The sequence below is a fragment of the Lottia gigantea genome, assembly GCF_000327385.1.
Source record: "Lottia gigantea unplaced genomic scaffold LOTGIsca_132, whole genome shotgun sequence".
Classification (NCBI taxonomy): Eukaryota; Metazoa; Mollusca; class Gastropoda; family Lottiidae; genus Lottia; species Lottia gigantea.
This window is the reverse complement of record NW_008707463.1, coordinates 58,759-71,997: the sequence shown is the minus strand read 5'-3', so window position 1 is coordinate 71,997 and position 13,239 is coordinate 58,759. Positions and strand designations below refer to the sequence as shown.

At 35.4% G+C, this 13,239-nt stretch overlaps 2 protein-coding genes across 2 annotated transcripts; both read right to left on the bottom strand.

The window, feature by feature from the left end:
- On the bottom strand, positions 1-2,156 carry LOTGIDRAFT_172356 (hypothetical protein; the record flags this gene model as incomplete). The annotated part of the gene is made up of 5 exons (XM_009049234.1): positions 1-179; positions 515-663; positions 1,114-1,372; positions 1,742-1,798; positions 2,144-2,156. The coding sequence occupies 5 exons, from the start codon at positions 2,154-2,156 to the stop codon at positions 1-3; spliced, it is 657 nt and encodes a 218-aa protein (XP_009047482.1).
- Positions 2,157-4,726: 2,570 nt separating this feature from the next.
- Positions 4,727-11,655, bottom strand: LOTGIDRAFT_238127 (hypothetical protein; the record flags this gene model as incomplete). The annotated part of the gene is made up of 5 exons (XM_009049233.1): positions 4,727-4,974; positions 5,433-6,185; positions 6,690-6,833; positions 8,282-8,529; positions 10,853-11,655. The coding sequence occupies 5 exons, from the start codon at positions 11,653-11,655 to the stop codon at positions 4,817-4,819; spliced, it is 2,106 nt and encodes a 701-aa protein (XP_009047481.1). The 3' UTR covers positions 4,727-4,816.
- Between the last annotated feature and the right edge of the window lie 1,584 nt (positions 11,656-13,239).

The following is a 13,239-nucleotide window of genomic DNA, read 5'->3' as shown; positions in this document are numbered from 1 at the left end:
CTACCCAAATATATCTCCCTCTCCGATATTCCCGTTTCCGTCGTCTGCTGGATTGTCCAGGTTCAACTGTAATGCATTCACCAAATCTTTGAGTGCCGTCACTTCCGATTGAATCAATGCGACTTCCGCCTTTAGATCTGTTACTTCCTGTTGTACATCTTCACACTTACACTGGGGCTCTGAAAAATTCAACATATATCCTTGGGTTTTATTTGTCTTATCACTTTCTTTGCCAGCTGATAATGAAGGTCGTTCTATCCGTATCTCATTTTAAAATCACAAATCGACAACATGTACCGACAGAAATGACCACATCGATGATATCTTAATGAGGGAGTGTGAAAAACCAATCTGAATAAATTATATTACAATTTCATTTCTGTTATGATTTTTTGAGTTGAAGGAGGTGGAGGTATAATATTGTTCGATTTGCCACAAGGCTGAATCCCCAGTTTGTATTTACTACAGAATTGCAATCTACATGATATGTATGGCCAATATGATATTCTCTTACCTTGATTTTCCGTTTTCAGCATTTTTCTACAGTAAGCGAAATCGTCTGTTGTATTGTCGGTCCAGATCCAGGTTCTCGCCCCGAACACCGGAAACATCGTTACTGGATACAAACTAACTGTAGCTTCCTGCCATGCCGAATCGTTAAATCTGAAAAAACAGGGGGTAGGGATTGAAATGAAGATTGACCCTCTACCTACGGTTCTGATAATAATTGGGGTATTTTCTGTGAGCGGCGACAGTAGTAGCCAACACAGATGTTCAACAGCCACAGCTGTAACCGTGGGAGACAATTATTATAATCTAGATGATATATATATATACTATACACTGAGTGCAGACAAATACAATTTCAATAAACCTTTATTTTAAGTGATACGGAAAGCTGAAATGTGGCTCTTTTAGAATTGATTTTCGGCAGAATATAGAATATAATTTATCAATTAAACAAATAAGATTTTGAAAACTGCAGTAAATAACATTAACGACAGCAGAATAGTCGTCAATTGAGTTTTAACGTAAAATTTATAGAAGTAAATGAAAAACGGAAAATTCTCTTTAAACAAATATCCCTTAAAAGTATTCAGAAAAAAAGCTTACTCTGGAGAGAACCAATTTTCTTCAAACTGTGGGGAACATGTCCACGAGTGGTCAGTCTTGATTCCATTACTGAGGGTCATTTGAATTCGACCGTTACTCCCTGCTTTTCGACATGATACTCCCAACACCTGGACATTGTCGGACACTTGGAAGGACGCAGTCGGATAAGCAGTGTTACTGTTCAGTATTTGTTGACCGTCAGCGTACACGTACAATTCACCGTAACAATATATCATACCAGTTGTTGGCGAGCTTCGTACTGAAATAAATAAATAAATAAATAAGTAAATAAATGAATAAACAAATAAATAAATGAATAAATGAATGAATGAATGAATGAATGAATAAAATGAAATAAATCAAAATAACATAACATAACATAACATAACATTAAATTAAATTAAATTAAATTAAATTAAATTAAATTAAATTAAATTAAATTAAATTAAAATTAAATTAAAATTAAATTAAATTAAATTAAATTAAATTAAATTATTAAATTAAATTAAATTAAATTAAATTAAATTAAATTAAATTAAATTAAATTAAATTAAAATAAATTAAATTTTAGGAAATAAGAAATGAGATGAAGAGAGAGCTGAATACTGTCGCTATGATAAATAGATACCTTGAATGACCAACAATAGACATAATAACAACTGTAGCACCATTTTATCACCTATCTCTGGAAAAGAAAGAAAACCTTTTTTCACTAACATTAAATGAAATAATTTATTCTTAATTTTCGCAATTTCAGAGTTTTCAATAAAAAATATGGAATAAACATCCCGAAAATAACAATCGAGATCCAAGGATAATTCCTATTTCTTATCAATCAATTTGCTGGGAAACCAATGATTTGGGTTCTTTGGGATATTTTACCAGTTGGTGCTTTTTTTTTAAACGTTTTGATGTTAATCTTTCCGAAAACCCGTCTCCATTTACACCCGAAATGACAATTTTCAATCATCTGGTGAAAATTCAACCAAAAAACCCCACTAAAATAAACCATGATCAGAAAATGACCTACCTCTATCTACCATGTTGAAATATGGATCTTCAAATGAGAACGTCAGCCCAGTTCAAATCAGATATACTTTTAACAGGGACATAAAAAGGGAATATTTAGTCCAGGCGTATTGTTGGTATAATAAAGGAACATTGTATGACATTGTATAGTAGGACTGGTTTCACAACACCTGGGTGTGCTGTGAAAGGGGTATGTCCTCTACAACCTTCACAGGTGTGATTATATTGTGGTGCAATACGGTGGAATTGTTCTTGGAAACGTAGCCTGCATCCCCATACCGGTATCAGCATTGAAATATTCCAAATGAAGGTGTGCGGAAATGTTGTTACAAAAAATTGAGTTCAAAGTTACACGCATAGAAGGGTGCTCTTGTCCTTTCAAAGGACTCCTTCCCTTTCGACAAAATGTTGGCACAGCACTGGCATTTTCCGGGCACCATAACATAAAGGATAGGCTTTTTACACATTTAGCTTCTACACGTATGGTAATAAATTATTGACATGTCAATTTACAATGCTGATGTGTTATCTATAATATATAGATTGTCACTAGTTTACATCCTAACACAAGTTACCATATTACCAACTATAAATAAAAATGGTGAATATGCAGGAAGTCATTAACATATTTTATGTAAATAGGGGTCTTCACAATACACAAAGGCCCATTTTATTTTTATCAAAGGAATTGTACCGTATTATATTCCGAGTTCAAACAGACATAGTCGACGTTCTTAGGCATGAATCAGAATGTTTACATTGAATCAAAACAGGGAGTTGTAAGTAATTCTTCCCGATACAAATAAAATACTACTTCAAGGGAGGTAATTCGCTAGTTACACACGGATAAAGGGCGATAATCAATCATATCAGTATCTCTCTTCTGAATTAACTAAGGACAATCCTACAGACACCCAATAATCAGCTGACGAGAGAAGCTACCTCAAGATAAATAGTTTTTAGACGCAGAAATGCATGACGTATTCTTGAGATACATGCTCGCTGAGATGTAGGTTCTGGTTTCCCTGCAGATTTTGTCTAAGAAGCACATTGAGACTTTTTAACCCGACTTCCCCCTGTATAGCGACGTCCGTCTTTACCAGTCTAATTAAAAGAAGAAAAGTTTATTCTTCATCCCGGTATTGCAACGTTTTAATTGATCACAAATTGTATTGTTTAATTAAAGGGACATTCCGCTTTTTTGTAGGTTGAAATTTTCTTTACTCTAATCTATGAAAACTTTAAACCAAAATCTAGAGAAATGTGCCCTTCAACATATCTGAAAGTTTTAAGTAAATAAATCCAGCTGTTAATTTTTAAACGCCAAAAATATTTAAAAACATTACGTAAGGTTTTAAAGTTTGTTATGCTTTTTGGAAGCTCTTCGAAAACTACTTTAAGGATTTGAGTAAACTAAAAGCCAAAGTGTACAGAAATATATCTCCTACTGATTCGTAAGGTTTCCACTAATAATATCAAGCCATTATATATCCAAACACCAAAATTAGATCAAACTGCTTAATTAACAATTAGTACTCTCTGTTTTTAATTAAACCTTTGACGTTTTTGATAATGAAAACTTTTTAGAAAAAAGCGGAATACCCCTTTAATATAAAATATATGGAGCTATCGTTACTCCTTGCTGATCACCTTTCTGCAGTTAAACATCGTCCGTAGATTATGATCACGAAATTGCTTTTGGTACTGGCGTTTGTATTGCGATATAGCAACAGTGAAAACGTGTTTATCAAGACGGCCCACCTTGTAAATCTTCGCCAAAAGGCACACAATGGTGACAATTTTACGACGTATTCAGTCAATGGTGTTAATATGCATAAGATCGATGTGTGGTCGTTACTTTTCTAAGTCAACGATGTTTCGATAAATGGCGGGGCTTGTGATAGTCCATAAAATTTGTTTTTATATCAAAATTATTCTAAATTGAGGGTCTATAAGAGGGTTAATAGTATTTTTGTGTATTGGGGTCAATCCGGGTCAAACTATTTAACCCCCATTATCTTACCGTTTCCATTCTTGTTTGTGATCTATTTTTCTATGTGGAGCAACGTTGGAATGTTTTTCTTTAAAATTGATGTTTTATCAAGGTCAATGTCTGGGTTCAATGTCATTTCCTCCAGAACGACCTGCAAGTTCTGTGAAAAGATGCTGAGTTGACATGAGAGTTCAGCAATCTGTTTTTTTACCATCAAACTATTTTTCCGGACATTTGAATCAAGCTTCATATGTCCCAGAAACTAGAACGATCTTTTCGCTTTCCAAGAATAGTTCCTGATAGTTTCAGACTGTGTTCCTCGACGTTTTACCAAGGTCAAGGTATGGATCCAATGTCGTCCCAGAAACTAGAAAGATCTTGCCGCGTATGAAAATAGTTCCCGATGGTTGGAATGCACAAGAACAAGTAACTGGGAACATATTACAATATATAATGACAAGCTTATGATTACAATTTTCAGAACAATTTACATGATAATTTGGATAAATAGTCGTGTTATTTCAAATATTACATAGCGTAACACACCTCTATTAAAACTGTCAGAACAGAGTGATAAACAATAACTCTCAGTGAGCAGTATGTAAAAAGTTTATTTCCAAAACCTTTTAAAATAATGGAAGTGATCAAAATGAATGCGTTTTCAGTTTATTCTTTTATTGTCTATGGTTCAGGGTTGGGAACTTTTTCATCTGGAACCCGTTTCCTGCATTTCTTGTCTGCGATCAGTCCAAATAAGGGAAATGTTCCAATAAAGCAGGCTAGGGAACCCATAACGAGTAGCGGAGTGTCGTACGATTCCGTCAAATCAAACAGCAGACCTAAAATAGAAACAGAAAATGGACCTTTGTTAAAATATCGTCCTTTTAAGAATACCATCTTTTACATATATACAACACATTGTTTGACTGAAATTATCACAAAACTATTACATAAGAAGAAAAAACAACTTAAATGCAATTGTCTAAAGCATACGAATTTGATCATGATCAGCTAAGAGATACATCTACATTGCCGCTACCCTTTCAGAAATTATGGTGTTATCTTCATGGGAAACTGTGTTTTGGAAACAAGAAAATGACGATTTTCTATCATTGTGAACGAAAAAGCTGGTAGGTACCAGATAAAGTCCGAAAAGATAAGTCAACACCGAAACCTTTATCAATACCAACGATATAACTGAGGGAGCTATTAACTGTATTAACCATAGACTGTACTCGCAAAATATTATTGTTAACTGATCAGCGGGTAATAAACAGCGAAATGTATTAATACTTACCAAATATAACACCACCAAGAGAGCTAGCTATACCATTAACTGTAATACTGATACCCATAGCCAGCGAGTAGGCTTCTCGTCCAACCAGGTCCAAAATAACGACACCCGCTATACCAATCTTGCCTCCATACATAATACCGAACACCACTATAAGGATCACAGTTCCAATGTAAGTCGTCACTACACTCAGAAGAACAAGGCTAACGCCCGACACGATCACAGATAAAGCCAGCAAGAATGAGCTGCTCACAAACGGCAGCATGTTTATCAATCCAAAGCCGATGTTAAACACCGTACTAATGATTGTTATCAGAAAAATAAAGAACACACCATCGCCATGTTTATTGGCCGCGAAGTCTAGAACAATAAAAAAGAATCCATTCGTGGAAGCGAATCCTATGAAAGCTGCGAGGCACGTCAAGACGTATCTGTAGCACACAATCTTTTTTAGCTTCGTCTTCAGACTCAACTGTGACGTTTGTTTCTTCGCCTCAGGTTTTCCGGACTTCGCCCTATCGATGAACACGGTCATAAGATACCCAAAGACAATTGGTTGGAGGGAGAGACCGGCGATCACATAAAATGCTCCCCTCCATCCATAAACGTCTTGTATATAGTCATTAAAGTAAGGAAACAGACTCTGTCCCAAGCCACCTCCAGCGATAATGGCCCCCAGGGCGATGCTGGCAGATTTAGAGCAGATGGCGGATACTGCTACTACACTTGCTAGATAGACACAGCATAGACCGGCACCTGAAATATATCAATGTTTATCAAAACAGAAACACCAGAAAACACCCATATCTAAAACATTATAAGCGAAAATACCTGTACAAACGGTGTCCCGTGTAAAAGTTAAAGTGAGGCGACACATATAATAATGACATTTCGTTTTAAATGTTTAACTCAAGGGAAATAACTAATATTATCTAATGTTTCTGTGTTTCTGAAGACACAGATTCATATTTGACAATTTGAAATTTGACTGATATTTGGACGTGAGCTTTCTTTAGAAGTTTTCATGTAAGATGTTGGCAACAATAGGAAAATGGTCAGTCAACAATACCACCAGTAAGACTATTGGACCGAAATATCCGATTCTATTCCAGCCTCTGATAGCTATTTTGGCAGTGTTGCTACTCCAGCTGACAGCTTTCATAATAGCTATCAGAAGCTGGAATAGAATCGGATGTTTCGGACAGTAAGACAATGTAATTTATAAACTGAAAACATATTCAATAGGGTTCAGATACTTACCGGATACTAAACCGATGCTTATTACCAACACTGTAGTATTAGGAGCGAACACAGCCCCAATAAATCCGACACACGATAAGATCGAACCCACAATCACCGTAAACCGGATACCACACTTATCTATAACTACCCCTGTGATGGTTCCTGGAAATGGAGAAACATATTGAGGTTAAAAGAGAAAATAAATTGAGGTGTCTGTATTCGTGATTGTTTCTTTTGATGACTAATTAGGTAGAGAAGACAATGGTTTCTTAACATTCTACTATTCTGTTTTTTTTTTCAAATTTTGTCTTATTGTGGAAATGCAGTTTATGCCCCTGTTGTGATTGGCTTTACTGTTGAAAACAAAAGTAGTTTGAGACATAAAAAAATTGGTGAAAATATAATCTCCAATAATCTTTTAATTTTCAATCAAATCATGTACTATGAATCTATGAAATATTTTGCTACCTATTAATTGTCTGGTTTTCACTATAAGCTAACCGTGCAAGTTACTAGAAGAGCCAACGATTTACAAGGGATGAACTTGTATAGTTATATTACAATTGCATAATGCATCCATGATGATATTTTGGTATTTTTTTCCCCGATCTTGTTAGCTTTAGAGAGAACACGTTTAATTCAACACCAACAATCAAATTGTTTACCAACTGGTACAGTAGACAAATGCATTCGGAAAACATCACAGCTAGCTGGGCATTGTCCAAATATTACAGCACACTGTTAAAGGTCAACACCACAATAACATATTTACTATCTTAGACAGTTATATAATCTACCCGGGTAGAATTAGGCAAGGAATATTGAAATGGTGAAAACTGAATTCTGTTAAACACTGATTATTTTTGTTGGAAAATACAAAGATCTAAACAATTATACTATCTTCGTATTTGTCAGAATCGTGACAGAGCAAAAAAGGGACTAAGAAAAAGACTCATATTAAGAACATCAAAGTTGTAAACTAAAGGAGAACAATGACTCACGTGTTTATCAGATCGACCTGGTAGAATCGTAAAGCAATTGAATTTGCAACGACTGCTATCAACAGGTGCCATCGTGGAGAATATGCTCGATAGTTTGATATTGTTGGTCTAAGAGCTCTTATGACTTGGATACCAATTATCGTTAGTTGCTCGCGTTCTTCTTTCTAGCAAAAATTGAATCGGAAAGTCGTCTCGAGCAGTATCAAACAGTCTCCAGCCAGTTGGCTATAATCGCCCATATATCGAAATAATTGTTTCTCTCCTATCGGTTACGACGGATCTCATGAGATGGTTTTCAATGGCGCGTCTGACTAACATTAGTGCTACAGAATTGTCAAGGAAAAGGGCGGGTGGGGGAGGGTGTCATGGGCAATTCTCTACCTACAGAAACTCGGCTGGTATCTTTAATTGAAAACTATTATTATTTGTTTATTGTTTCCCTCGACCATCCCTTTCTTGTGGTTTCTCCCGGCTTTTCGGATATCGATCGATTTATTTTGATTTCCGGTTAATTAAATATCGTGTTGTTGTCTGTTGTTTAAAATATGACTTTTATATATTTGGAAGTTTGAAAATGTTTCTGTACGACTGATGTACAACAATACTTACCAACACCAAACATAATGCCGACATGTACAGACTGAATCAGGGCCGTCCTGGCTCGCCCCTCTTGAAACTCTTCCAGCCATATTGGTAGGAATGTACCGATAGAGAACGGTATTCCCAGTGAGAAGAAACACACCCAGAAGGCACAGAAAACAACCAAACATTGACTGGATAGCTTGCGGGAATTCTGTTTCTTTTTGACTGGAACAGTTGATACTGTTGATTTAAAACTGCCCTTTGACGAGATCGTACTGAAAAAAAACACGGGGGGTATTTAAAGGTATCGGATTAATATAGGCTTCGGCTTGTTTCTGAAACCATAGTTTATTTATAAATATATTATAATTTATAAATTATGAATATTGTTTAAATCGGTATTAAAAGTCAACCAGGGTGGAACCAGAACTCCTCATTTTACAACAGTCACGACGTATATTACGTACGTAGTTGTTAAAGGAAAATGGGACTCGGGTCGCTTATTTTATATGTTAACCGAAAGCGTTCTTTAGGTGCAAATAGGCGAAGCACGTATTTCGTAAAAAGTGTCTGGTGTATAGTGTACAATTAGAGAACAATTCACGGGTCTGGAGTGTCATTCTGATAGCTATTTTGTACGGATCCCGTACAGGGGCAAATAGATGATTCACAGAATGGTACAAATTAAATTTCAGCTTAATTTTAATCTTAAATTGCCTGCATAACATCGACTGTTATTTATTTTTCTTTTCTGTAGTTTATTATATATTCATTTTGAAATACGTTTCTAAACTAAATGTTACACTTGATCGTATTCAAATTGTATTTCATTGTCGCTATACAAAATCAGTCAACCAATAATAATACATGCATTATGATTTAAATATTGACATTGAAGATATGGTATAAATTATAGGCAGTGTAAAGAGGTTTTTTGTACCGTAATATTACTACTACTGGACTAACTTGATTTACCAATTGGTCGGCTCACTGTATTTAAAACCAGATATTTTATCATACATACAAGGATATGTCGCTCTCTAATTTGCACAAATACCATACAACTCTTCCAATCCATTATAACTTAGCAATATAAGACGTAGTAAATTGGAATGTCCAAAATAGAAGTCAAATGTGTCCCTGATAAACATAAAAGCTAGAAAACCTCTTTACAATCCCTTTAACAACTAGATGTCCATCTAAAAATGCCAAAATCCAATCTAAGCATTAATTGAAAGAATATATTCATCTATAAAATCAGTCCACCAAGTACATACATGATTTAAAAGATGACAAAATTTGAGATTCAGAGGAGATCATCAAAAGCATTAGAAGCTGTAGACAACTAGAGCTTATTCTTACACTAGATCAGTGATGTATTTTAAATCACAAAATAATGGTAAAACATAAAATATAAACTTTGAAAAGAGTTGAAAATTCGTGTTCAAAATCCATCTAATACATTACAGAACAATTATTTCTACCGATAATTCAGAAATATGAGCAAGTCAAGCAACTTGGTCAAAGTTTTAATAATACATCGTCATCCTAAAACATCAACAGTGGAGTAATTGGAGAGACACAACTAGTTTCAAACATCAATTTAGAATAAACACTAGAAATCTGTGCTCCAGGAACATCAAAGACAATGTCAGATATCCTTGTCCAGAACGATTTTTAGCAAAAAGAAGGTTATCTAATAATGTAGAAAAAATTACCGATGAATTGCCATAGTCGTACTATGAATTAATCCATTACATCCTGAGAAACCATCATTGGCACAATATCTCAACTTAGCTACAGTTATAACCGAATAGTAAATTCTGTTGCTTGGGAGATCAAATTGAAGATACGAAGGTTGTCACCACATTGAAATTGTCCAGATAAAATGAACCACAATATAACTCTCCTCCGTAGACGTAATAACCAAATTTTTTTTTTTAGTTTTTAAATCTCGACACCACATGACGCTGTTTTTTAAACTTTCAATTTTTGTGATATTTTTTCACGAGAAAATCTATCATTTTATTTGGGGAAATATATAAAGAAGATTTTACAAAATTTGAATTTGAATTAAATCGAAAAGGTACAAAGTTGAGCAAACGAACAAGTCTGGGACAGCAGCGAATTATTACAAAGACACTTGGTGCTATGACCATCCAGATGGTAAGTACCTTGCTTTAGTTTGAGATGTCCTAACTGTATTTTGATAGTATACCAAGAATAAGCTATACAAGTCTATCACAAATGAAATGAAAAAGATGGAGTCTTACGCCCTGCTGTTCTGCAGCGCGAGTCGCCTAGTAAAGTATTTAGGGGGAGGTCCATTGGGCCATGGCCTCCAACTCAGGTCTGTGACAGGTCTTTTGTTGAAGTGAAAATTAAGTCCTCTAAATGCTAGAATTTCTTGTCAGGCCATCTGAAATCTGTTGCCTTCCGGAGTCTGCTTCCTGCGACCCCTACTACGGACATTTCCAGATACGACCTTGAGCTTGACACAACATAATATGCCGACACATTTTGTAAAAATAGTTTAATTTTATATATGCAAATTTTAAAACAAAGAATTTTGATGGTGAAATTTCTTGTGAGTCTTACCTTTCATTTTCGTCCGTCGTCTCCGACTCGATCGTAACACCCTCGAGAGACACTACAGCTGCTTCGGAGAGATTTTCAACATTATCAACATCATCATCACAAGACTTTCTATCTTCATCAGCATCATTTAAACTGAAGTTATCAATACCAACCTTTCTTTTAAAAAGCGGAAGCAAGCTCTTTGGATCCAAAATGATCGGTTGCAACTTGAAGGGGGTTGAATGTCTCCGTTTTTCGGGGTATTTATCAGACAACTGTGAGCTGATGTCATTTTCGCTTGAACACATAAAATTAGGATTGGTCATAGGGGGGCCATATAGGTACGAATGTACTCGATGATGCTCAGATATACATGGAACACTGGAACGTCTGACCCAGGGGTCATTTGATGATGGAATCACATCCGGTTTAATCGCATTGCGTTGTTCTGATACTCTCGGGTTTGAAATCACACTACAGTCTAATAAACTGATTTTGAAATTCACATTCACTTTTGTCCCGAGTGGTGAAGTTTTTTCCAAAGTATCAAGTTCCTCGGTGAAGTCTTTGCTGTTTTTTCTATCCTTTTTAGTCTTCCTAGGTGGTGCGCTGGTGGACTTTCCCACATTACTATTACTCACAGACTTACAGGCCTTAGATATAACATTGTCCAACTTTTCAAGTACATCAGCACTGAAGTTATCCTGTATTTTGCGCACCTGTCTATCGTTGTTTATTCCCGGGGACGTCTCAATACCGCCATCATCTCGGGATGACCTCGCTTGTTTTTGAGGAAACTCAAAGATGCATTTCGGATTTGCCATTGCGGTGAGAGGTAGTGTAATTAGACGCTGCCGCCGGTGATAAAGAAATGGAGAAATATATTCGACTGATATATAATCTCCAAAAGCTATATATTTAGTTGCTACAAAAGATTTCCATTCAAGTTTTCCTTTTACAATTCACAACACGTTTCGCAAAGTCATCATTCTCATTCATTTTAAACATATATTTTTAAATTTCACTATTCAATTCGTAATTCGACATTGTTAATAACTAAATTTGGATATCCTTTGTATTGTAGCAGATTACCAAACTATTCAAACACACATTTAGAATATAAGTTTTTTTTTACCTAGACGTGGTTATTCAGTGAAAAGATAAGCCAAAAGGAAAGTGTCACGGTTCAGTTATATCCGCCAAGATTGTGTTGTCCATTAGAGGTTAAGGTATGTATAGCATACATATCTAATTTTTAGTAAATGGCAAGACGTAATTCGTAATACACAGAATGTCGGAGTACTCCGGTTTAGTAAACTGACATAACAAGGTAATCAATCGGGATGAAAACAAAAATTATATCGGATTTCACAAAATGTCGGAGTACTCAGATGTAGGATTTCACAGAGATGACTGCATGTAATCCCGAGTTTAATCGTCAAACTGTACCGAGACAACCATCACTTTACTTGATTGATTTCAGAGTTGATTTAATCTGAAAAGACAATAAAACAGAGAGGTCATTAGGTTCCTTGATTTTATCAAAAAAGTGTAAAAGAGTCAACAGTCGTGACGTGTCTCAATGAAACTGTATTAAAGATATACTACCTCTTAGGATGACCAAAAATTGAAATTTTTAAAACTTGATTCTAATGAGTCTGTTTTAACCAGTGGACTTACCTGGTGTCATAACTATACCCAATAAATCCATACAACTAAGTAATAATTCATGCCTTGAAGCGTGTTTCAATAATTATTTAATTTAATGGATATATCGTCTTAAATAAAATTTATATTCTGTATTCATGATACCTGGTAAGTCCAACTGATGAATATATACACTTATTGACCAAGTTTGAGACATTAAATTTTATATCCATTCAAAGGGTTAGTACATGTATTCCTTTAACGTGTCTAAATGATGAACACTGACATGTTCTCAAGATTCAGTCCAACTTTAGTTCAGAATGAAATGGTGTTAACGTCTTACACATTGCACTTGTACTTGTTTAGGTGTTAGGAGGTGAAAGCCGACACCGGGCGGACTCGCGGAAGCCCTGGCATCAGAAATTTGGGTAAATGAAGACGGACAATATATTGTAGTGTCCTATGATGTAAATTGAGCCAGGACGGCCAACTGTCGAGGTATCTGAAACGTTAAAAGCCTGTAGACTCGGTTTATTGTGACACCCAGGCAAAATGTTTTTTTTCTACTACGACCTTCATCACAAAATGTTGGAATAGGGTTGAAAAAAGGGTATTATCTCGACCCATGCCGGAATTTGAACTCTAGACTTTCAGGTTAGTGAGAATGTGTCCAACTGACTACCCTGGCCCCTATCGTATTCACTTACAGCAAATCGGAAATTCAAACGTGTTAATGTACACATTTGTGTTATGTATTTTTA